At 41.1% G+C, this 24,493-nt stretch overlaps 1 protein-coding gene across 2 annotated transcripts in view; it reads right to left on the reverse strand.

Annotated features, from left to right (window-relative positions):
* The window catches only part of SORCS1 (sortilin related VPS10 domain containing receptor 1), a 550,691-nt gene that overhangs the window by 18,330 nt on the left and 507,868 nt on the right, over positions 1 to 24,493 (reverse strand). Inside the window, exon 27 of one of the 2 annotated variants that reach the window (XM_086680821.1) lies at positions 22,211 to 22,500. The exons of the other annotated variant lie outside the window; for it this stretch is intronic. Coding sequence (XP_086536947.1) covers positions 22,421 to 22,500 — 80 coding nt within the window. The 3' untranslated portion in view covers positions 22,211 to 22,420. Of the gene's footprint in view, positions 1 to 22,210; positions 22,501 to 24,493 lie in introns of those variants that run through there. 2 annotated transcript variants of the gene reach the window in all.

Below are 24,493 nucleotides of genomic sequence, written 5' to 3' on the forward strand. Positions count from 1 at the left end.
GATAACATGCTTTACTTTCTTATATCTCTAGGAATAAGTAGGAGGTGATAAATTGATATTTTAATGTCAAAAGGAAAGAGTAGATTGCCTAGGGCATAACTTGAATCTATCTATTGGCTGTGATGGGTGAAAGAAAGAAAGAAAGAAAGAGAGAAAGAAAGAAGAAAAGAAAAGAAAAGAAAAGAAGAGAAGAGAAGAGAAAAGAAAAGAAAAGAAAAGAAAAGAAAAGAAAAGAAGAAGGAAGGAAGGAAGGAAGGCAAGAAGGAAGGGAAAGAAAGATTACAAAAGACATGGTGGTTGTCTTAAGTAGTGAAGTGATTTAAGCAATATCATGGTGGGGGAAGGCAGGAAGGGTATGTCTGGTCCTATTCTATTCTGGTGATGGGATTGGGAGTGTTAAATTGTAAGCTGCTAGGGTTTGAATCATCACTGATTAGCTGTATCACTTTGAGTGAAGTATGTCACCTCTCTGTCACTTTGTATCCTCATATGTAAAATACATTCATAATAGAATCTACCTCACTGGATTATTATTATGAGTATCAAGTAAGCCACTACATGTAAAACTTCTAAAACAGTGCACAAAGTAGGCTTTCAATAAATGTAAGCTTTACGTTGTGGAGGAATGTAAGGATGAGTAAAGGCTCTTCGTACAGGGCAAGAAAATCCTCCTGAATGAAAGATGAAGAAAACAAGGAAAGCAAACAAACAAAAACAAAACAAAACAACAACAACAAAAAAACATTCTCTCATTTCCTCCAAATCATTCATTCCTTTTTTTCCTCACTGTGTGGAGAAAGGAAAGTTCTAAAACCTAATGAGCAAGAGATGTGTTTATGTGGGTAACTTCCACATACATCTTCCCTAGTTGCTAAGAACTTCAATGCTGATGCCCCACATTGGGGAAAATAATTTCATGTCTATCCTGATGTGCCAAGTTTATCTTCTCTGTTGATATCTTAAAAGAATGGTAAAAGTCAATACTGATGGAAACTGTATGCATTTTTCTCATTGCTTGGCTAGTAAAATGCTACTCACAAGAGGGTAGAGTAAGTTGGATTCTTTTAATTTGAGTGTGAGGGACTAGTGGGACACGTATGAAAATAGGCAACCCATTTAGGCAGAAGAGTACCTTCATCAGTGCCAGCTCCATGGTGCCAACATACTAGGAAAAAGCCTATGTGTACAAATTGGTCATTGAGTGGATGTGACTGCCGGTTGACCAGTAAGCCAACTGTGCCACTCTGGAACTTTACTCACTCATAAGAACTGACTGAAAATTTATAGAGGGTGTGGGGGGGGGGGGCTTTGCTGTTCAGCCTCCAACTCGCCACTAAGGAGTCAATCTCTGCCCTTTTCAGAGCTGAGTCCATCAGGCCCATCAACAGTACTGCCTCTTCATTTGTCCTCAAACTTGAACTTTGCTGCTCCAACGCTTATTTACAAAGCCAGTGTTTTCATTCCCTGTCTCTATTGTTTCCTTTTCTGTTTTACTGGGGGCAAATCACAAGAAAAAAAATAATGGAGAAAGAACTTAAAGTTTTTCCATGAGAGAGCATAGTGTAGATTAGTCGTATCCAAATTTAAGTTTAAAATGAGCCACTTTTTAATAAAAGACACACACACACACACACACACACACACACAGAAAAACATTTCTTCCAAGTCATTGAGATTTCAGCTCATATCTCAACATGAGAATCAACAATAGGAGGAAGAAGGAAAGGGCACAGGAATTATCGGCTTGAAAATCAACAGCTGGATTCTCTTGAACCCCTACATGGTTTTTTAAAACTTGTACACTTTAAGGTTCACTTCTTGTTCATTAAAGTGCAATGGTTTTGAAAGATGCATAAGGTATGTATTCACAATTGCAGTATCTTCTATAAGAGTTTCACCTCCCTATTCAACCCTCCCTCCTCTTCCCTAGAATCCCTCGCACCCAGTTTTTTATAATTATGAATCAAGCTGCTACAAACATTTGTGTGCTGGTTTTTGTGTGGACGTTAAGTTTTCAACTCATTTGGGTAAATACCTAGGAGCCTTATTGTTGGACATATGGTAAGGCTATGTTGAGCTGTATAAAAACTGACAAACTGTCTTCCAAATGGCTGTATTATTTTGCATTCCACTAGCAATGAATGGGAGTCCCTGTTGCTTTGAATCTTTACCAGTGTTAGGCATGGTCCGATTTGGGGCGATTTAGGTATTCTAATAGGTATGAGGCCATATCTCCTTGCTTACTTTGCACTTTCCTCATGGCATCTGATGTTAAACATCTTTTCACATGCTTATTTCCCATTTGTTTATTTTCTTTGGTGAGAAGCCTCTTCAGGTCCAAGGTCTCTGTTGTCTGTCTTTGGGTTTTCCTAAGAAGTCTTCCTTAGACAGGGTCTGTGTTTGCAGTTCTCTTAGCTGCAATCCCCTGGTATTATGCTGCTGCAGGGGTTAGTTGTCGGAGTGGGAAGAACTCTACAATCTTTTGTTTCAGACTTTTCGTGGAACTGTGTCCCTGGGCTGTGTGACCTGCACAATGTTGCTTTTTTCCCCCTTAGATGAACAGGAAAGCTAGAGGTGTCTGAAGTGACCCCTAAACCTAAGTCACTTAGGGTGCTGGTAAAGTACTTTCCTCCTGAGAGCCAGCCTTTGTTACAAAAGGTTCTGGGTGCGTTCACAAGGATAACTTTTCTCCTACCCCTGGCAGAGCCATGAGAGTATCTTTCTTAGTTCTTGACCATGAGAACCTGGTGTATGTCCTGGAGGTCAAACTCACAAAACTTTGGGGGTCCCCAAAACTCAGCACCTCATGAGTCACTCATTCGCAAGTGAATCCACGCTCATCCTCAATGATTCATCACGATTACCATTAAAGTGTTCCTACTGCTTCATGGCTCTAGTGGATTCTTCTCCAAGTAAGCCTGTTTCAGCTGTGACTCTTGGAGTTCATCTGTCTCATCAAGTTTGGGAAGGGCAGTTTGCCTGTGACTTCAGTTCTCTGATGGGTTGAAGAAAAGTCACCTTTTTTTCCACTGTGTCCAGTTTTCTATTGTTGTTGTAAGGATGGGAGTGACAATGCCCAATCTCTTTACACGTCAGAGCTAGAAACAGATGACTCACTTTCATTTACTACATTCTTAGAAAAGCCCTTTTATATAGTTTTCCCCATTCCTACTTACCTCTAAGGAAGAGCGGTTTTGACCAGGGCAGCTGATGGACTCGTAAGCATTTAAGAGCAATTCCCACACCCAGGTTTCAGGGTTCTAGCCCAGTGTTCTTTGTGACACATCATCATCTTCCTCAATACCCCTTGCAAAACAGGTTAATCATTTATCTTTTCTTTCAACAAATATTATTGCGTATCTAGCGTCCACCATTGTTTTCCATGCTGTGCTTCGGCAGTGAACAAAAAGACAAATGTCTCTGCAATGGGGCTCACATTCTAATGAAGGAGATAGATGATGTATTTTACTTATCTTATGTTTATTTTCATTGTTGTTGCTTAGAGAGCTATAAGTCATAAGAAAAATAAAGCAGGGAAGGATTTTAGGAAATTTGTAGAGTATTGGGTATCCTTCCAATGGAAAACTGGGTTTTATGTGGTGGAGTCTCTAGGTATTATAGGATTCTAAAGGAATCTGAGCCTTTGATTGACCTTGACTGTATGAGGGACAGACTGTAAGGTGCACCCACCGATCCATCCATCCCTCTGGTATTCATGCCTTTCTATAACCCCCTCCTCTTGAGTGTGACTGGACTCTGTAACAAGGTAACAGAGTGTCACTTCCAAGATTATGTTCTATAAATCTCCGTCTTGCTGGCAGACTTGCTCTAAAGACTCTCTCTGCTGGCTTGATGAGATAAGTGGCCATATTGTTGAAACCCACATGGAAGAGAACTAGAGCCAGTCTCTAGGAACTATAGGTGGCCTTGAGGAACTGAGGGAGGACAGGCAAGAAGTCGGGGTCCTCAGTCGCACGACCACAGGAAAATAATTCTGCCGACAATCTGAATGAGCTTAAACATGGCTTCTTCCCCAGTTAATATTCTGTATGATGATCTAGCCCTGGCCAATGTCTTGACTGCAGCCTGGTGAGACAGTAAGCAGACAACCCAGACAAGCCATACCCAGGTTCCTGACTCATAGAAACCATGAGTGTAATTTAAGTTAGAAGCTGTCTTCTTACTGGTTCACTCATTAAAATTGATGAGTTAAATAAAATGTTTGACGTTTGTTAATTTGGTGTTGTATTACTCTGGGCTCTCCCAAAAAACAGAACCAGTAGGACACACACACACACACACACACACACAGATTGGGAGAGAGAGAAAAAAAGAGAGAGAGAGAAACAGAGAAATGATAAGGAATCGACTCACATAGTAATGAAGGATTTCATGTTCAAAACCTGCAGTGTGGGCCAGCAGACTGGAACACAGGAGAGTGGGTGGTACAGTTCCAGTCTGAAGGTCAGTAGCCTGGAGCTCTACAGATGTCGGTTCAGTTCCGGTCTGAAAGATGGCAGCTTGGAGAGCCAGGAGAGTGGGAAGTGCAGTTCTGGTCTGGCAGCAGTCTGCTGGAGAATTCTCTCTTTCTTGGTCTTTTTCAAAACTTCAACTGATTGGGTGAGGCCCACCCACACCATGGAAGGGAACCTGCTAACCTGAAGTTCACCATTTTAAATGATAATCTTTCCAAAAACACCTTCCAAGTTAACACATTAAAATTACTATCACATATGTTTATATGAGACTTAAAATTTTAAATAAATTGTCTCATATTAAGAAGGATAGGAAGGGCCAGCTGTAGTGAAGTGATGAAATTTCAGAACACCTCACAGATTTGAGCCCTGGAGAAAATCAGGGGAAGAGCACTGCAAGAATAGCTACCAGTGAGTGCAGAGGGCTAGTGTAGAAGTTTATTTCTCAAGGAACAGGGGATAGGTCAGTGTGGCCAGAAGAGCAAGAAGAACACAGGAAAGGGGAGCGGGAACTGAGGTCAGAATGGCAATACAGTCAGATCACAGACCAAAGGTTTGAATCTGAGTGAAATAGCAAGCCATTCCATGGTGGGAGCAGAGAAATAACGTAAGTTAATTTTATAACATGCTTTTATTGATATTATTTCCAGTAAAATAGTCCTCAATGGCAGAAAGGTAGGCACTGTTTCAGGCATGTCTCAGACTGATGTCATTTGAACTAACACGAAGCATTTAAGTGAACTATTAAAGGTCACAAAGCTAGCAAGTGAGAGCCAGATCTGATTCTATTTTCTCTGTTGTAACATGCTGATGTCTGGGTCACTCTGCACCTTCTAATGACGTGTAGGGCCTCCAGGTCATTATGTGGTGATTTGGGGTAATGCTTGTTAGACCCATAATTTAGAATTTTCAGGAAGAAGAACCAAATTAGTCCAAACATGAAATGATCCAAATCCTCTTTTCTTTTTTTTCTTTTCTTTTTCTTTTTCTTTTTCTTTTCTTTTCTTTCTTTCTTTCTTTCTTTCTTTCTTTTTTTTTTTTTTGTGAGCTCAAAACGAGGATTTATATGCAGTTATGGAAACCATGCCTACCTTCTACTAATGTCCTCTGCTTAAAAATGTCAGCCTGTTCATTTCCCCAGATTTCAATCTACTTAGTGGTATAAAGAAACATATATTTTCCCCTTTCCTCTAGTCAGAAGGGTAAGAAATATTTCCCTGGATGATGCTATTACAATATTCAACAGCAGCTCCCTGGAGAGAAAGGATAATTCAAAATCTTAAATAAGATATTCAATTTGAGATTAGTTAAGTGGTTATTTGGCTAAAAGGGATTTGACAAACAAGAAACACTTCTATATCTTCAGGTAAAGGAAATATTCAGTTGGATTTAATTAGCAGTGGGATTTTTTTGGCACCTCTCCATTAGGAACCTTCAAGCATTGAAAGGATAATTACAATTTCTGCAGGTTAATAATCACAATAAAGTTTCATTTTAAAAAATGAGGATTCTAAACTCAAATGCAAAACACTGGTGTGAGATTCCCAAGTGTATTTCCTCTGAGATCATAGTTAATATACAGACTGTAGTCATGCATTTTATTAACAGTTGTGGTCTTGATCAATTTGCTTTAAACTCACACAGCTTTCAAGTCCTGTAATTTTAGGCTTGGAAGAACATACATCATGAATAAATGTTGGCACTGAGTTTCTTCTGAATTCTCCAATAAGCACATTATCCTCTGGCACAGGAGAAACACTTACAGTTTAGAAGAGCACCCTTTTCTTTGTATTGTCTTTGTTGGGATTCCTTTGTGGAGAGGTGGTGGCTCAGGACCAAGAATGCCTTTGTCCAAACTCCCAATAATCATGAGAAATGTGAGTGTTCTTGCAGAGAAGTACTGGGTAGCTAGTCTTTCACCATGAGATCTCACGTTCTATACTCTGATGTCCTTCCTCTTTTGTCCCTCTATCCCTCACTGTTCTTATCCCTGGTTGGGGAGAAGGCTTTAAGCATGCCATATCAAAAATCTACTGAGAGATGACACATATTAGAAAGTTTTTTTTTTTTTTTTGGTACTTCATCCATGAAGAATGTGAGCGTTAAATGCAAAGGACTCGTACTGAAGAACTGTATGTGAGCTGCTGTGAGGTGAAGTCAGCCAGATGGGGAGAGTGATGGAAAGGAAGGAGGGAGAAACACTAAGGACAAAGAAGCTGTAGGTGGACATGTGACACCCACAGCTAGGGACACATACAGTGGAGGAAAAAAAATTCCTGTCCTTTCTCCCTCTGGATATTGTGAAGTTTTCTGGGATTATGCCATGCCTGTCCATAGTTAGAAGGGATGGGTGTAAGTTACCATACCTATTTCCAAAATGTTCAAAAAGAATACCTAACATACACCCATTCCTCTTTTAGTCCTCCAGTGATATTCTGCAACTTGCTCGTATAGACTCATGAGAATCAACTGTCAAATTCTCAGGAATTTTGTGAGTCAACTGTTAAAGTGTTGATAGCTTATAATTGGCTATAATGGAAATGTTGACACCATGAAGTACAACACATGCTACAAGTCAGGCCCTCCCCCTGCCCCCACCCCCAGAAAGCCAGTTGAAACCTTTTTCAGCACATCACTGAAGTCTTGCACTCACTACTTGATGCCATACCATGTGGGTTTTGCCTCACATTCCATCCCACTTATAGCCCTCCCTTAGATGTCACAGAAGACATAATTTCCAAATACAGTGTCCCACAGAGTCTACATCCTTCCTGACTTCTCAGCATTTGAGAGTATAAGCTGACTCTGTCCTCCCACAACACTGGTATCTCTTGGGGCCCATGCAGTTCTAAACTCTCTTCTTGGGCAATTTCACCAGCTCTCCTTCCTTCCCTTAAATATAGCTATTTCTCATGAGTCTGAACTTGGCCTTCTTCACTCTTTCAACTCATTCATTGCCTGGTTTATGTGCCTGCTCAGTGCAGATGATGGCCACATCCACCCCTACTTCTCAGGCTCACAATTCCATTCCAGGTTAGTATTTCAACAGCCTGCTAGTGTTTGCACATGGGAGACCAACTGATCACCCAAACTCAGCCTTTCCCAAGGCAAAAACATTATCTCCTGTCTTTCCTCAGCTCATTCTCAGACTTCATTTATTCAATGGCATCATCATCAGACCAGTCTAGTCTATCATATCTGATGATCACGGGTAATTAAAATTATAAATATTTTTAATTTATAAATTAAAAATATTTTGGATATCGTTTGTTCTTCCTTCCTGCTTATGAAATTTACTACATGTCTTCCTAAAATCTTCCTTCATAATGTACCTCACATGTGCTGCCTCTAACATTTCTCTTACCACCACATTGTGTTAGCTAAGATCTGCTCATTTGGTGTCCTTCACCTCTGTACTAGCCTTCTGATGTTGGGATGGGATGGGTGGCACCAGATGTAAAGTAGAAAATCTCTAGAATGTCCTGATGCTAAGCTACCTTTATTATTATTTTAATTTGGGTCCTTAAATTTGCTATTTCTCTAAGAAATGGAGACTAATTTCCCTCCCCTTGAGTGTAGGCTGGATACAGTGACCTGCTTCTAATGAATGAACCAGAGCAGAGGTGGCAGCGGGAGACTTCAGAGACTGGATCTCAGAATCTCCAGGCTTCCTCCTCACTCATGTTCTTTTGGGTCATCCATGCTAGGGGAAGTCTGTCATTACGTCATGCAGACAAGGCATTTAGGAAGTCTTGTAGAGAGGTATACGTGATGAGAATCTAAGGATTCCTGTGAGAGCCATGAGTTTGAACTACCTCTGTGTATCTTCCAGCCCACTCAAGTCCTCATATGGTTATAGTCCTGGCCAACACCTTGACTGCAAACTCATGAAGAAGCCTGAGTCAGAACTCTCTAGCTAACTCACTCCTGGATTCTTATCCTTTGGGAATTATGAGATAATAAATGTTTGTCATTTTAAACTGGGAAATTTGGGGATAACATCTTATGCAGCAATAGATAACTAAGAGAACTTCTATCTTTAAACCTGCTTCAATGTAAATTTTATAAGTAGAAGTATAACTATGCCATTTTAATACTGAAAAATTCCAAAGGCTTTGGAGATGAAATTTCTACTAAACGCAAGTCCTGTCATTTTAGTCTGGTATTCAAGGCTCTCCACAACACATCACCAACCCATCTCTTCAGTTTTATATCCCAAAAAACTCACTGTTGGAGTCCATGTTCCAGCCAATCTGGAAGATTATCCATTTTCTGTACGTACAATGGGCTCTGTATTTCCTCTCCCATTCCTATTCCTAAAGAGGGATGCTGTGGCTGTGTGATGGTGATTGCAGAGACTTTCAGCTTCACCATCTTTTCAAACTCTCCTCCTTGAGGAAATCCAGATATTAATGCTTCTCTTAAGCACAGCGGAAGGACAGAACTTTGAAGGAAGACGAGGACTAGAATAGACTTCAGGCCATCTGTCTTTTCGCATGTGAAAACACTGGATCATTCTGTTTTGATTGCTCAGGAGTGTGACTCTGTCTTCTTTCTCCGCTTTTATCCTCTGCTGCCTATGACTTGGGCCCAGTTCTCTAGAGCTGCTGCTTTCTGCAGTCTCCTGTCTAAATGATCACTGCCCTGGCTCCTGCTTGGTCATGGCAGTTCATTCCAACCTCCCAAATATTAGAGAATTGCTCCATTCCCAGTTTGACAGTAGGAATGACTACCTTTTGTTTCCTTTAATGCCATTCTCTAATTCCAAGGCTCCTCTACTTAGACTTCTAATACATTCAGTTTAGCATCTTAATTTCTTAGAAAGCAAAATATGCAACACGCACTCCCTGCTTCTCAGAGGGTCTCCCAACCACCTCCACCCTGCCTGGAGGTTCAAAGAACCCTCCACCCCTCACCGCACACGGAGTGATGACTTGGTGGTTTGATGACAATTATTGCACGTGTCATCTGCCTAGAAACATTTCTTTATGCTCCCTTTCTTTCTCCCCTTCTCCTTTTCCTTGTTCTTGTGTTATTCTTTATTCTCTATCTTTTCCTTCTCTCCTGCTCGAGTGTCATTCTTCATGTTTCAGCCTGTGGAAAACGTGAAAAACTGTTCATATTTTTTAAATTTAGGGAAAACAATACAACAGTAGTTCAGTCCTTGTGGCCCAGCAGCTGCTGTTGTAAGGGCTGATCTTTGAGCTCCCCTGCCTGCTGCCTTTGGGTTTATGATGGGAACGACTCCGGTCCTGATGTGCACTGCCCCCTGGGCCATCTTAATTTATTTGTGGGAATGAATTAAGGCCTATTTTTACTCAACGCTCCCTTGAGAACAGAGTTGTCAGGTGTGAGCCAGCCATCTGGATACATCCTTAAAGTGGGCAGAGGCTTGCCAATACTTCTAACCTCCTGAAGGACCCAACTTTACTCATTTTCTAGCTGGAAGAGTAAAAAGGCTATATTTACTTGTTCAAGACTATTACATATGTGCATGACATTTTTTACACAATGACCAACTTTCCTAAATGAAGACAATCCCTAGAAAGGGGCATGAAAAAATTGGAAAAATACTCTACGGGAGAAAACTGAGGCTCAGAGAAGTGGCTTGACTAAGGAGACTATAGAGGAAAGGAGAATGGCAGGGAAAAGTACAGTACCTAATTGCCAGACCAGTTCATAGTCCAGGGAATTATGCTGCTGACATGCGATGATTAATTTTATGTGTCAATTTGGCTAATGTGCTCAATTGTTTGTTTAAAAACAGTCCCAATTGCTCTGTGAAAGTTATTTTTTTAGACAGGATTAACATTTAAATCAGTAGACTTTGACTAAAGCAGACCGCTGTCCATAATGTGGGTGGGCCTCATCCAATCAGTTCAAAGCATTAAGAGGAAAGCCTGAGCTCCCCAGAGAAGAAAAGGATTGTGCCTCCAGATTGCCTTATGAGTCAAGACTGTAACCTCAGCTCATTAGAATTTCCAGCCTGCTGGTCTGCCTTGCAAATATCAGACTTGTCAGCCCCAAGAATTGCATAAGCCAATTTAAAATCTATGTACATATCTCATTGATTCTATTTCTCTGAAGAACGTTGATTAATATATGGCAGTACTACATTTAAGCCATGCTTATCATCCATGACCTTAAACAACCAGATACAGGAACATTTGGAACATTGTATTACTATTAGTACGACTTACTACTACTAGAGTTCCTGGCCAGCACTTATAGAGTTCTTACTATATGCCAGACTGTGCACTAAATGTTTTCCATAGATTATATTTCTAAACCATGCATTAATCATTTGAAGTTGTTGGATATCTTATTTTGTACAACTGAGCTTAAAGAGAAAAATAATAAAGGAAAAGAAATGAGAGTAGAGGAAAGGCAAGGGAAGAAATGAAACACCTGCCCATGCCACATAGTAAGGGAAAGATCCAGGACATTAATCCAGATTAACTCCAAATTCACATTGAGACCAGTGCACTGAACTTGAGGGCAAGAAAATCCATTAATAACTTGTGAAGTGAGGCTCTGATACCAGGGACTCCGAGCACACTGATAGAAATCCACTTTAGTAATCCTATTTACTAGCATTACTATGGCAATGTCTAAGTAGCCAGCGCTGGTGAAAAATGGGTTACACCTGAAATGAAAAAAATAAGGATGAACAGTCTTTACCAAAAGACAGTTATGGCTCAAATGTCCAGATTTGCTGGTTTCTTGAGAATAATTGAAACACTCGAGTGTCACCCCCATTTAGTTTATTTATGTGGCAACTTTAGGGCATCGGGAGTTTTGCCTAAGTGAGGTTTTCTTATTTTCCTTTTAAAATAACTGAACCGTATCACTGTAAATGCCAAACTATGTTTTAACAATTGTCAGTGGATTTTTCTAAAATACGCTATACTTGCCACCCACTTCCTCCATAAAGAGACTCTGAATAATACAAATGCATCTTTCTGACGTAGATCACCATTACGACTATACGCCTTTGTTCGGAGAAGTACCTTCCAGAACTAAGTAATGATGTACTTAGGATTTTTTCCCTGCACTAAAGAGCCCTGGATGTCTAGGTTTTTATACTTTTTCTACTTCTTACGTTCCAACATCCTTATACTATCTGCTGGAACTGCTCAGCACTGCTGTCAGTGGGTCCTTACCACCTCTTGCATGCAATGTATCTAAATCTGAAATCATTATCTTTGCCAAGATCCTCTCTTTCAAAGAGCATTATTATTCTCCAAGTTCCGAATTTGGCATTACTGTTTAACACCACTTTATCTCTTGTTTTTGATGTTTGACATTTTGCCAAATCACATTGGATCTACTTCCTCCTATTAATACATACAATTCTCAGGCAAGATTTATGGAAGCATAAAGGTTCCCTCTCTTCCTCTCATCCACCTATCTAAAATACATCATTTGGAAGGCAGAACCAAGTGCACAGGGAGAGATCTGGCCAGGGACTGGATTTTAGCAGCAATCTGAGTTGATTTACACCACAAAGAGCCTGGAGGGGGGATACAAGCCAGAACGGAGGGTACAGAAAAAGTTACCCAGAGTTCCGTTTTTGCTGTGAGAAACTCCAAAGCAATCAGGAGAAGGAGAAAATTGGGACAACTCAAAAGTGTTTTTGAAAATTGTTGCTAGGCTTATGAATCATTTTCCCAATAATGGTCCTTGAAAGATGCAAGCAAAGGTTAGAATTGCTTTTTAAAAAATTACTGGTTGATGACTTGGCTGCTGCTTTAGAAGCTATCCACCTCAGAGACTGTCTTGTGGTTCAGTAGTTACTCAGATTGTTTGCTGAATAAATAAATGAATAAACAAATGCTTTATTTTTCATGGAGTGAGGACCATGCCACAGCCTCAAAGCTGGGGTTAGAGGGTAATCATTTTTCTCACATTTACTGGATCCTGTTCTATTCATTCCAAGGATCCTGGCTATGTTCTACATAACTGAAGATGGGAGAAGGTATCACAGAGAAAAGAACAGTTGAATCTTTGCTCTGCTGCTAACTTGCTACGTGTCCATGAGCAAATAGCTGGATCTCAAGCAAATGAGGTAATTGGTCAAGCTGATAGTCTAACATGATGCAGAGGACTTAATCAGTGCTCAAGAAATACTTAGAGAATGATTTTTTAAGTTCCCTTCCAGCTCTAGAATTCTGAGTCTATGATTCTAGCAAAGCAGTTTTGGCAAACTTGGACTCTTGACAGAGATATCCTCTGAGTGCCAAAAATATTGGACGCAGGTTGAGTTTTGTGCCTCTGCTTCCCATGAGTGGATGGATAGCAGTCCCATGTGTAGTGCCTCTGATATTATGCAGAGCGGGCCACTGTAATATGCTTAATAAACCATCCTGGTGTCGCCTTGGTTTTGTTCTTAAAAACTGCCTACCATGCATTATACCAAAGAGTACATCTGCATATACAGAATAAACAAATGTGCTTGTTCACTAAAAAACTTTCCCTGAGAAAGAGTTGAAGGTGAGTTGGTTACATGTTCACTGACTTTATTTGTTGTCTCCTAAAACTACACAGACGTGGGCCCCATCTCAGTGCTGATGGTAAAGAGAGGCAAATAGTGTGAACGTGGTAGGGAGGAGGGGGAGAAAGTGCAGATGAAATCTACTTGAACCTGACAACAAATGGGTAGTTATTTTCATTTACTTAGCTCTTCTTTCACGTCACTTTTTGGGAAATTGTCAAAGAATCCCAGAAATAACCAGAGAATCCATTCCCAGAAGGTTTGGAGAAAATGGAGTCCATTTTGCCCCAGAACCAAGGCTACCGGGATTGAACAATATAGTAGAAGTTTCCAGCCCACTTCCTCAGTCTGAGAGAAAATGTCAATGCTTTTCGCTGTGGGTCCAGTGTGCTTGGGATTAGCTTTTTTTTTTTTTTTTAATTTTTTTTTTTTTCAACGTTTATTTATTTTTGGGACAGAGAGAGACAGAGCATGAACGGGGGAGGGGCAGAGAGAGAGGGAGACACAGAATCGGAAACAGGCTCCAGACTCTGAGCCATCAGCCCAGAGCCTGACGCGGGGCTCGAACTCACGGACCGCGAGATCGTGACCTGGCTGAAGTCGGACGCTTAACCGACTGCGCCACCCAGGCGCCCCTGGGATTAGCTTTTAATTCTTAATGTTTTCATGAATCCCCACTATTCTCTGGTCCACCACATGGCTATGCCTAGGTATTTAGCCTTTGGCCTCAGTTTTTTCTTAGACTCCAGATGCCCTGCTCTGTCCTGCTAATAGCCCACTGAAATGGAACCCAGATGCTCTGATTTGTTCCTGCCATTCTGTCCATCAGGTTTAGACCTTGTTGACCTCCCAAAGCCAGGTGCCTCAGGAGAGTCTTACTCATCATAGACTAATACTGATGACTGAGGACATGTAGGGGCCACTGGGATCATGGCTGCCAGCCTGCCTTCTGGTATAATCACTGAGTGGTACATGTTTCACCTATAGGATTGTGCCTAACACAACCTAAAATTTTTATACCTCTTTGGATACCACCTTATATTTGAGAAAGAGCCATTCAGCTGGGTCTGTCCTGTCTCACCAGTGTCCTTTCCAGTCTTGTTTTCTTTGTCCTTTCCACTCATATCTCATGATGACTACTCAGGACATCCCAAACCAACTAGTTATTTTTTCCTATTTGCAGTAGTACTGTGGATTCTCATCAGTTAAAAAAACAAAACCCAAAACCACATTTGGTCAAATGTGCTCATGTATAATAGAGCCACAAGGCTTCATTGTGAGTTATTACAAGAAATGTCTCACTCCATGGGCCACAGTGGGGAAAGAAGGTCTTGCCCTGCAGTGAGGCTGTGACAGGAAACCTCATGCAGAAGCATGAAGATCACAGTAAAAAGCCCAATCCCCAATGGGCTAAGCGATGTCTGTGGTTTACTCTCAGTGCTGTATAAGCTCCTGGGTTTCAGATTTCTTAGTGTTGGTATTTGGAAAACAGTTCCTCTATATCCATTTGTTTGCCCAAGTTAGCAGCAAATATCACTTCTTTCCTCCGGGAGAGCTTAGACGGCCTGTCTTCCCTATGTACCACATCAAGTAAGGTCAAAAGGAATAAGTCTTCATTTGTGTAACTCGGTAGCAAGGGCTGAGAGATTTGAGGTGTGCTTTCAAAGGAAGGATAACTCTTTTCCTTGTGTAAACTCTTCCCCACAAGTACATTTGGAGCAGGGAGCTGCATGAACAGTTGCTGTTTTAAACCATCTCCTGTTTGCACCTTGCCTGTGGCAAGATTGTAGGGGAGGTGGGGTCGGATGGAAGGAGGAGTGGGCATGTCCTTTAGGAGTCTTGGGTTGAAATTCTGACTTTACTACTTTGCCAGTTTTGCAACCTTGGACGTGCAACTTAAACTTTCCAGACAGAGGTTTCTGCATTATTAAATGAACCTACTACCTTAAAGCATCATCATTTTTTTTTTCTTTTCATTTTAGAGAGAGAGAGAAGGGGGAGCAGCAAGAGGGAGAGAGAGAATAACAAGCAGGCTCCATGCTCAGTGCAAAGCCCAAGGCAGGACTCAATCCCATGACCCTGGGATCATGACCTGAGCTGAAATCAAGAGATGGGTGCTCAGCTGACTGAGCCACCTAGGAGCCCTGCATTTTCACGTTTTAAATCATTTATTCCTTATAACATAGCAAATGTACCATGCATCACCACTTTTTTCCCTTCTCCTTTTATACCTTATTGTCCCCTCCTGTCCCAAAGCCCCAACACCCTTGTATATGTTGCATGAAATTAAGTGGCTAAAAAGAAGAAATAATACATATAACACATTTGGAAATACATCTAGAAATTGGTAATGATATACTCGGCAGAACAAAGAACTGATTTGTTTGTCTGCCATATTAAAAGAAAATCAGTAATAGTTCTCTGCCCTTCTAGATTTCCTGGAAGCATTTTCACAATATTTCTATCAGAAAACTCTTATGTTAATCATTTCCCTTGTTCTCACTAGTCTAGCAATTCACCACCCTCTCCAAAGTAAAATGCACATGTGTGATAGAGATCCATTTTACCAACTTATGTCCACCTTCCCTCCCTGGATGCCCAGTGATTTGATCCCATAAATCCCCAGGGACATCTATCTGATCCCAACCAGGAGAAAAGCTCTGCAGTGCTAGAAGGAATAACTGAATCTTTCTGGACATTCCTCCAGACTGCAGCTTGGCCAGGCATGACACTGAGGATGACTGTGTCTGCCTTGTTTTGAGCCATCTGAAATGTGGTGCACTGCAGGGTTCAGAAAACAGTCCTCATTGCATGGAGCAGCTTTCTTTTCTTTAATCCAGCGCATGTGAGGGCTTTGATTTAGAACAGATCCGGGAGCATTTCTAAGCTTCCCGAGCCCCAGGCCTGTCTGGTCTTTGAGTCTCGACTTACCCTTTGGGTCAACCCAGACCACCAATTACCCAGCCACCTACTAACCACAGAAATGAGTCTAAAACATTGCTCATCTTGTAGGAAGCACAGCACAGAAGGAAAAGTGAATGTTTTGATGTCATACAGACCTGCTATCCTGTGATCGCAAGTGAGTCATTTTACTTTTCTGAGCCCTGTTTTCACCAAATGTAAAAGAAGAAAACCTTTCTTACTTAAGAACTTGTGTGGATAAAATGAGACAATGACTATACAGTGCATTACGTAATGATACATAAATAATGTTGCAAAATGGCAGCTGCTTTATTACTGACATTAATCCATTTTCCATTCACAACTTCCTCATTCTATACTTTGGTTCCATTCATATCTTTTATTTTTATGTAACTGAACTCTTAGCTTAGGAATTAAAATCATGATAGCCTTTGGCCCTTTGGACTTAGTGTTCATATATATTCACATCAGTGCTTGGACCTAGACTTACACTATGAATTTGGTTTGCTTATACCTCTGGCTGGCAGTGTTGCCTCTGTGCCCTACCCTTGGCCAATGAGAACATCCTGCGCGGTTCTTTAGGGAACACTTGGCTAAACCAGTCCCTGCCATTCGTCGTGTGTGTGTGTGTGTGTGTGTGTGTGTGTGTGTGTGTGTGAAATATTCTCTGCTGGTGCTATTACTGGGTATGGTTGGCACCTTCTCGTGGCCACAAGATGGCAGGGAGAATGAACAACTGCTGGTTGAACAATTAACAATGCAACTACATAAACTAAGTCAGGGTATCCTCCAGAAGCTTCCAGATGTTTTTCCTCCAGAAGTAATTCTTCTGTTTACACATACCCTCCTCAGTGTAGTTCAGGTGCTGACCGTGAGTACCTAAGAGTGTGAAACATTCTTCAGAGAGCACTGGCTTGCGATACTCAACACACAATCTAATTTTATGAATTAGAAATAGGGAGTGTTACTATATTTCAATCCTCTGTCCCTATATGTTTTCTGTACAAATTGTTTTCATACTATGTAAAGTCTTAAATTCTGCATCCTTTTAACATCACAGAATGTTCTCATGCCACTAAGTATTCTTTAGAAAAATAGTTTTAGTGGAAGCATTCTATTTTATTCTATGGCTATATAATATTTATCACTAATTGTTTATAAATACTGTTTATTGCATCCCTTTTCTGCATGTGCAAGCTGTATAATGCTTCTGTTGGCAGGAAGATTTCATGGAGATATCTCTACGTGCATATATTAAAATATCTTGCTCAGGATTGTTCATAAAGTGTTTTTATGATCTAGATAGCTTAAGCTTATTTTTGAATATTTTAAAACTTCCAGTTTCACTTTTCATGGGATATTTATAAATGCCTTTTCATACTATCTTATTCTTTAACAAAGAGATTTGACCACAATTTAACATTCTTGGGGACAAAGACACGTTTCTTTTTTTTATTTTTAATTTTTGTTTTTGAGAGAGAGAGAGAGAGAGAGAGTTCTGCATGCGAGCAGGAGAGAGGGGCAGAGGGAGAGACAAAATCCCAAGCAGGCTCCACACTCAGCACTGTGCCTGATGTGGGGCTTGATCCCATGACCCTGGGATCATGACCTGAGCTGAAATCAAGAGTCAGATGCTTAACTGACTGAGCCACCACATGCCCCACAAATATATATTTCTAAACATGAGTTGTTGAGGTTGGTGGAAATTGAGTGGTACTCTGAGGTTTGTGCTATGGGCAGGCTGCTGGTCTCACACTAAAAATGCTCAGGTTGAGAGTGATGATGATGAGGACTGGCTCGATGTTCTTCTATTTTCCCTCTGCAGTCAAGTTAGACATCTTCCTTCTATCAGTATATCCAAATTACTTTTAAACTAACATCAGAATTACTGTTAATTCTGTGATAAAAATTTTTTGAAGATGTACATTTGTTCTAATGGGGTATAGAGATAAAAAATAGAAGATAACACAAATTTTGTATTTATGTATGATTTTCCCTATAAGAAACATTAGGTGAAGAGACAAAACTATACCTAGCTGAATTCAGCTGTGTAACAACACAACACACACACACACACACACACGCACCCCTCCAGCATCTACCAGTTACCTCCATTTGCCTCATGTGATCCAAGCTACAGCATCCATCTGGTTTTAATAACTTTCTGTCAGATTTCAGGTAACTTTCCTTCTTTATGATAATTCACTTTACAATAACTCATGTCACAATAACTCACTTTACAATAACTCAATAACAATAACTCAATTACAATAACAATAATTCTATAAGCACTCTAATGCCCTCTTTCACAAGCCAACTTCAGGTCTTTTCAAGGTGTTTTATCTGTGTATTTCTTTTTTTTTTTTTAATTTTTTTTAACGTTTTATTTATTTTTGAGACAGGGAGTGACAGAGCATGAACAGGGGAGGGTCAGAGAGAGGGAGACACAGAATCTGAAACAGGGTCCAGGCTCTGAGCTGTCAGCACAGAGCCCGACGCGGGGCTCAAACTCACAGACCGCGAGATCATGACCTGAGCCGAAGTCGGCCGCTTAACCGACTGAGCCACCCAGGCACCCCTTATCTGTGTATTTCTTAGCCATTTAATACACATAAAACTGTGCTACCATTTTTACTAGGTTTTGCTATGGTCTGATATCTCCTCCCAAACTCTTATATCCAAAACCTCACGCCCACTGTGATGGTATTAGAGGATGGGGCCTTTGGGAAGTGATTACTGCTTTTGCAGAAAAGATGTGGGACAGTTTCCTGCCCGATGAGGACCCAGTGAGAGGGTGCCACTTACGAGACAGAAAACAGGTCTCTGAATCTGCTGGCACCTTGATCTTGGATTTCTAAGCCTCCAGAACCCCGAGAAATAAATTTGTGTTAATTATAAGCCACCCAGTATCTGGTATTGTGTTATAAAAGAACAGGCTGAGAAAGGTTTGTATCTTTTATTAATGTGTCACAGACACATTACACATTAAGCTGACACATGGGAAAGTTTGTATATGTTGTGTATTGTGTCCTGGTCCCATTTCTTTTTCTAAGCCTTGTGTTTTTATTGCATTATTTAGCATCATGAGGTGATATTTTAGGAACTCATATGTCACATAACAAAACGGACTGTATATACAGCTCCCTGGGAAGATTCCTACGCATGACCATTGTGAAAGCTGCTTTTTCTTAATCTCAGAACCATTTCTTTTTTTTTTTTTTAATTTTTTTTTCCAACGTTTTTATTTATTTTTGGGACAAAGAGAGACAGAGCATGAACGGGGGAGGGGCAGAGAGAGAGGGAGACACAGAATGGGAAACAGGCTCCAGGCTCCGAGCCATCAGCCCAGAGCCTGACGCGGGGCTCCAACTCACGGACCGCGAGATCGTGACCTGGCTGAAGTCGGACGCTTAACCGACTGCACCACCCAGGCGCCCCATCTCAGAACCATTTCTAATTGCTGTGCTGAAGTCCAAAATTTTGTTTTCTGGTTGAGGTTTATCTGAGATAGACATTGAACAAGTTCGGACATGTATGTGTCTCCCAATGACTGGTTCCTTTTCAACTTTCATTTTATTTTTTTTTTTAGTGTTTATTCTTGAGAGAGAGACCGAGACAGAGAGTGGGGGGAGGGGCAGAGAGAGGGGGAGACACAGAATCTGAAGCAGGTTCCAGGCTCTGAGCTGTCAGCACAGAGTTGGACGCGGGGCTTGAACTCACGGACCACGAGATCATGACCTGAGCCGAAGTCAGACACCACCCAGGAGCCTTTTAAAGTATTTTATTTATTTTATTTTACTTTATTTTATTATTTTATATTTTATTTTATTTTATTTTAATGTTCCTTTTCAGCTTTCAGATCCCAGGGAAGCCAGGGACCAACTCCCATTCTCCCATCCCCATCCCTGGTCATTCTGCTCTCTGCTGTGTTTATTTAATTTTTACTTATCAAATTTATCTTATAGGTATTATAGCATTGTATATGTTACATTACATTTTATTATTTGTTCATGTTCCTTTTAGAAATATATGCTCATAAAGCCAGATAGCTTATCTGCCTTGTTCACAGTTGTATCGTCAAATGTGCAGACCTAAAGAAGTCTGCAACACATAGGGATTAACAAATATTTGTATTTTTTCAACAGAAGATTACTTTTCTGTTATTTAACATGAAAACTATAATGCCTACTTCCTTTATGTGTTCATCTAGAATTGTTTTGGGATTTTCCCTACTACAAAAGCATCAGCCTCACATGCATTTTCAAAACACTATTAACTCCTGAGAACTAGGTAAACACATAATGATTCAGAAACCAAACTTAGGCCTTTGTTTCTCACACTATTTTCTAACCTTTTTTTTTCTTTTTCTAAACTACAATGATTTCACTTAAATTAATATGTAAGAATAGGTCTGTGAATACAGCAGCTTGAGTGGTAAGAGAGATGAAGGGCAAGGATTTATTGGTTCTTGACAAGCACCAATTTAACATGTAATTAGAAATGCTGGGTAAGGGGAGTCTGACAGATTGTGATTCAGCTTGTTGATCACGACAGGGAGCTGAAAAATCCAGGTTGAGTTTCAGCAAACATTTTTCTAGTGCCCCCTGATGGCGATGTCCAGCGCTAGAGGCTGAAGCAATGAAATGAAAGAAAAAAATAAAGATCCTCTCCTATAGGACTGTAGAATTCGGTGAGAAAGGTGTAAAAAGTGGTGCACAGAAACATATTGCTAAGTTTTAAATACGTGCTGTTCAAAGGGAAGTATGTGAAAGAGGATCACAGGGCAAGGAGCGCCTACTATTTAACTAATTGCCTTTCAACTGGTGGGACAGTTTGGAGTTGAGGTGGTCTGAACTTAAAAGAGGTGCTGTGCCAGTCACTTGCCTGTGTTTTCTCAAGTTCATTCCCCTTCCCCCCTATTCTGCTTTGTACTTCAGGAAACTACATTTCCCAGGGTCCACTGCCCACTGGCTTATGGATGGTTTTGGCCAATGGGAAGCTTCGGCTGAAGATGGGAAGGCCAGCGCGAGGGGAATAAGTGTCCTCTCTCCATCTTCTTTGCTTGCGCTATGGCTGTGGCTCCTCTGTGTTTCCAGAAAGTGCCAGCCATGTCCTCCATGATTTCAGTGTCAAGCTGGTGGTCCTGGTCCTGGGCTGTAGGAATCCCTGTGTCCTTCCAGCCTAGGCAAGGTAGAGGCTTCCTATTGATGCTAATCTTGGCCTTGCCTTGCTTTCTCCTATTTGGCATCTTGGCTCTTCAGTTACTCATGCAAACAAATTTCCTGTCCTCAGTTTGAAATCTCCAGGGGTGATTTTTGTATGACTGCCTGTACCCTCGGGGAAACAGGAGATAAACTCCTGATCGGGAAGTACAGCACAGGCTCTGGCCTGGAAAAGAATCAAGGGGCCCGTGGAAGATTAGCCTGTGGGAAAAGAAAGGTTAAAGGCCACCTAAAAACAACAGGGATTCTCAGGCATGTTGAGGACAATGCTGTTGAGGCAACACCATTCTGAGCCTGGTGGGTCTTTGGAAGGTTAAGAAAGGTTCTGTCTATACAAAATATAAGGGCAAAATGTTGCCTAAGAAGAGATGCCACCCAAGTAAGTAAGCCACAAGGCTGGAGGATTTGGGATCCAGTCCACCTCGTTGTTTTCCATCAGGTTTAAATCAGCTGTCGAGGCCTCTCAGGAATGACTCACCCACTGACAATACCAAAACTGGAAGTTATCTTCTTCCTTCAGATTACATGCATGGGGACGCTGAAGCTTTCGTATGTGAAAGTCTTTGATCAAGGTCACACAGCTAGCATAGCCAGGAGGAGAGCTCCACTCTCCTAATTTCAGGGTGGGAGCCTCTTTTATGCTGTCATCTGGGTCTTTACCACTCCCCGGGTTTTTCAGGTCATCGTATCACATGGAGGTTCGCTCCTTCAGTAACTATAAGATTTTAAACAATTTGAATGGGTTTGTCCCATATTAATAAGTTCTAATTTTGAACTGAATATAATGAGCATGTTACGCATTCCAAAGTAACCAGTTTGGAGTGATTTTTAAGTAGAATCATGTACTTTAATAAAGCAACAACACTATATAATCCACTAGAATACAGGTAGAATTTAGGTATTTGTACTCTCCTTCGTTAGCAAAAACGAAAACCAAGCAAGCAAGCAAACAAACAGAAAAACACTTGGAGACTGTGGTATTTAGTCTATTGTCATGTAATTAGCCTTAATAAAAATCCTATAGCTGCAGCACTTGTGTATCAAGACTGAATGTCACAGTTGGGTTCGAGATAAAATACACTCCTTGAGGCCAAGACTTTAGAGACATTATCTGTTTAATAAATATGATTGTAAAAGCAATAAACAAGAGCAATTATACATTACACTACATAGTATTTAACAAAAAAATACATCAAAAAAGTCATTTGAAAATTAGAAGTAGTTCCGATACTATAAGAAAACTTTCTTTTTTTTTTTTTTTTTTTTAAATTGGCTTCCTATAAAAATAAGTTGGCAAATGAGGGATTTCAATGCTCAGTTGGAATCCTGGAAAACACAGAACAGCTGCCAAACACCCCATTGCTCTCAAAGTTGCTGTTTGGAACTTCTGAAAAAAAAAAGCAAGGCAAACCTCTGCATTTTGGACAGTGAATCCAATTAGGAATAAGGCGAAGGAGAAAATGTTGGCTGGGTATTTCAGGGTAGAGCATGCACAGTTTGCCCTCTGGGAGTTTTGGAAAACATCACAATATCAGATTTTTAGCTTGCCCTGAATTTCCCCTTCCACACCCATCCCTCGCCACTCACTCCTCTGGCCCACCAAACTCTTCACTGTGTTTGCACCTGCTGTTAGTGAGTAGGTAGGCACTTGGGTCCCTCCCATTTGTAGGCTCTCATTACTACGTTCTCTTTGGGATTGAGCTGGAATGGCAGGGTGCAGTGGTTCCCAAATTTCTGTGTGCATCACAATTACCTGAAGGGCTGGTAAAAACAGACTACTGGGCCCCTAGCCCCCCAGAGTTTCTGATTCAGTAGGACTTCAGTAGGGGGACCCCAAATTTCTAATAAGTCTGAGGTGATGCTGATTCTGCTGGTCCAGGTACCACACTTTGAGAACCATAGAGCTAGACTGTAAGAACAATGAGGTCCCCTCTGAGCAGTACCTAGCCTCACTAATCTCCTAAAGGTGGGAGGGAGCTTGGAGGAGAGGCACATGAGGACCCTGGAGATGCTCACTAGAGAGCTGGCCATCTGTGATCACTTTCCAAAATGCCAGGCATCTCATGTCTACCTCGATTTTTACTTAGGACTTGCAAGCCCATCCTTCCCTATGTTTTCTCACATAGTCTTTTCATGTATCCCTTCAACGAGTGGTTTTCTTAATACCTACTCTAGGCAAGGCACTGTGCTAGATTCAGAGGGTTTTTCCATTTCTCATAATTTTCCGATTAAAATTACTTGAACTGCAACTCCAAGGACCCCCTGTGCTGTTTTGAGGGAGCCTCTTTTGGTTTCCCAACATTTTGTCTTCCAGATTAAACTTGGGCGGCTCCAACTGAAGCGGATCGATGAGGATGTGTCCTATGGGATAGGAAGCCTGGCAGGTTGGGGATCAATTGAGTTCTACAAACAGATGGTTGCCGCAGGCATAATCCATTTCCCAGATCCACACTGGGCATCCTCAATCACAAAAACTTCTGCTTGGTTAACTTCTGACTGCAGCTTTGTCACTCTTCTCCTGCCCAGCTACATAAGGGCAGGGCTCCTCAAGACCTTTGGGACACCCCCATTATCACTGGGACCCTGTTATAAACTGTTACTGGCCTGGGAACATGGCCAAGAAGGAGGCTGCTCCCTCTGAGTGGTTTTTCAAAACTGCTTTCTACTATATTTTAGAGTGGGCTTTACCCAACTCATAATCCTCCAAGGGCTTCTGCTGGACATGCTTCTGTGTCATTCTTTCTCTGGTGCTTCTTTCATTATTGCCCTGGGCAAACAGGGATTTTTCATGCCTTGAGTCATTCTGTTTTAGTTAGACATCTACCTCCTCCCCTTGAAGCTTATTAATTTTTCCTTTGCCAATACTACGATACTCAGAGATCAGAGATCACACATGTGAAATGTCTGGGTTCCTTCATAACCAAAATCGCATCCTTATGTAAGACAAGACCTCCATATGTTCTCAGACTTTTTGACACTCTTCAATATTAAATCCATTAACCTGCTTCTTCTTCTCGTTAAAATCAGTTTTATTTTACAAATAGTTTTACTCTACGGTGAGAGAACAAATACTGGGTAATAGCAACCATTACAGAAGGAAACTGCCCTGCCACACAGTAACATGTCAAAACATTTCTCGCGAGAATATTCTGGAATCTGCACACGAGAGATTTTTGTTAAGGTGTGAGAATACCACTACGCATCTGTCTGCTTTCTTTTCCAGTGTACATGGCCAGGTCTGAATTGTTTTGCATGTATCAACTCTTTCACACACATTGCATGTTTCCAGGTGAGAAAAGGCAAGGCTATTTGCAAGAGGCAGGTTCTCCAGGAGGAGACAAAGGGTACATGGAGCTGAACCCTGCAGGGCAGGACAGCCT

This window comes from Puma concolor, chromosome D2 (assembly GCF_028749965.1).
Source record: "Puma concolor isolate L17-30 chromosome D2, mPumCon1.1.hap2, whole genome shotgun sequence".
Classification (NCBI taxonomy): domain Eukaryota; kingdom Metazoa; phylum Chordata; class Mammalia; order Carnivora; family Felidae; genus Puma; species Puma concolor.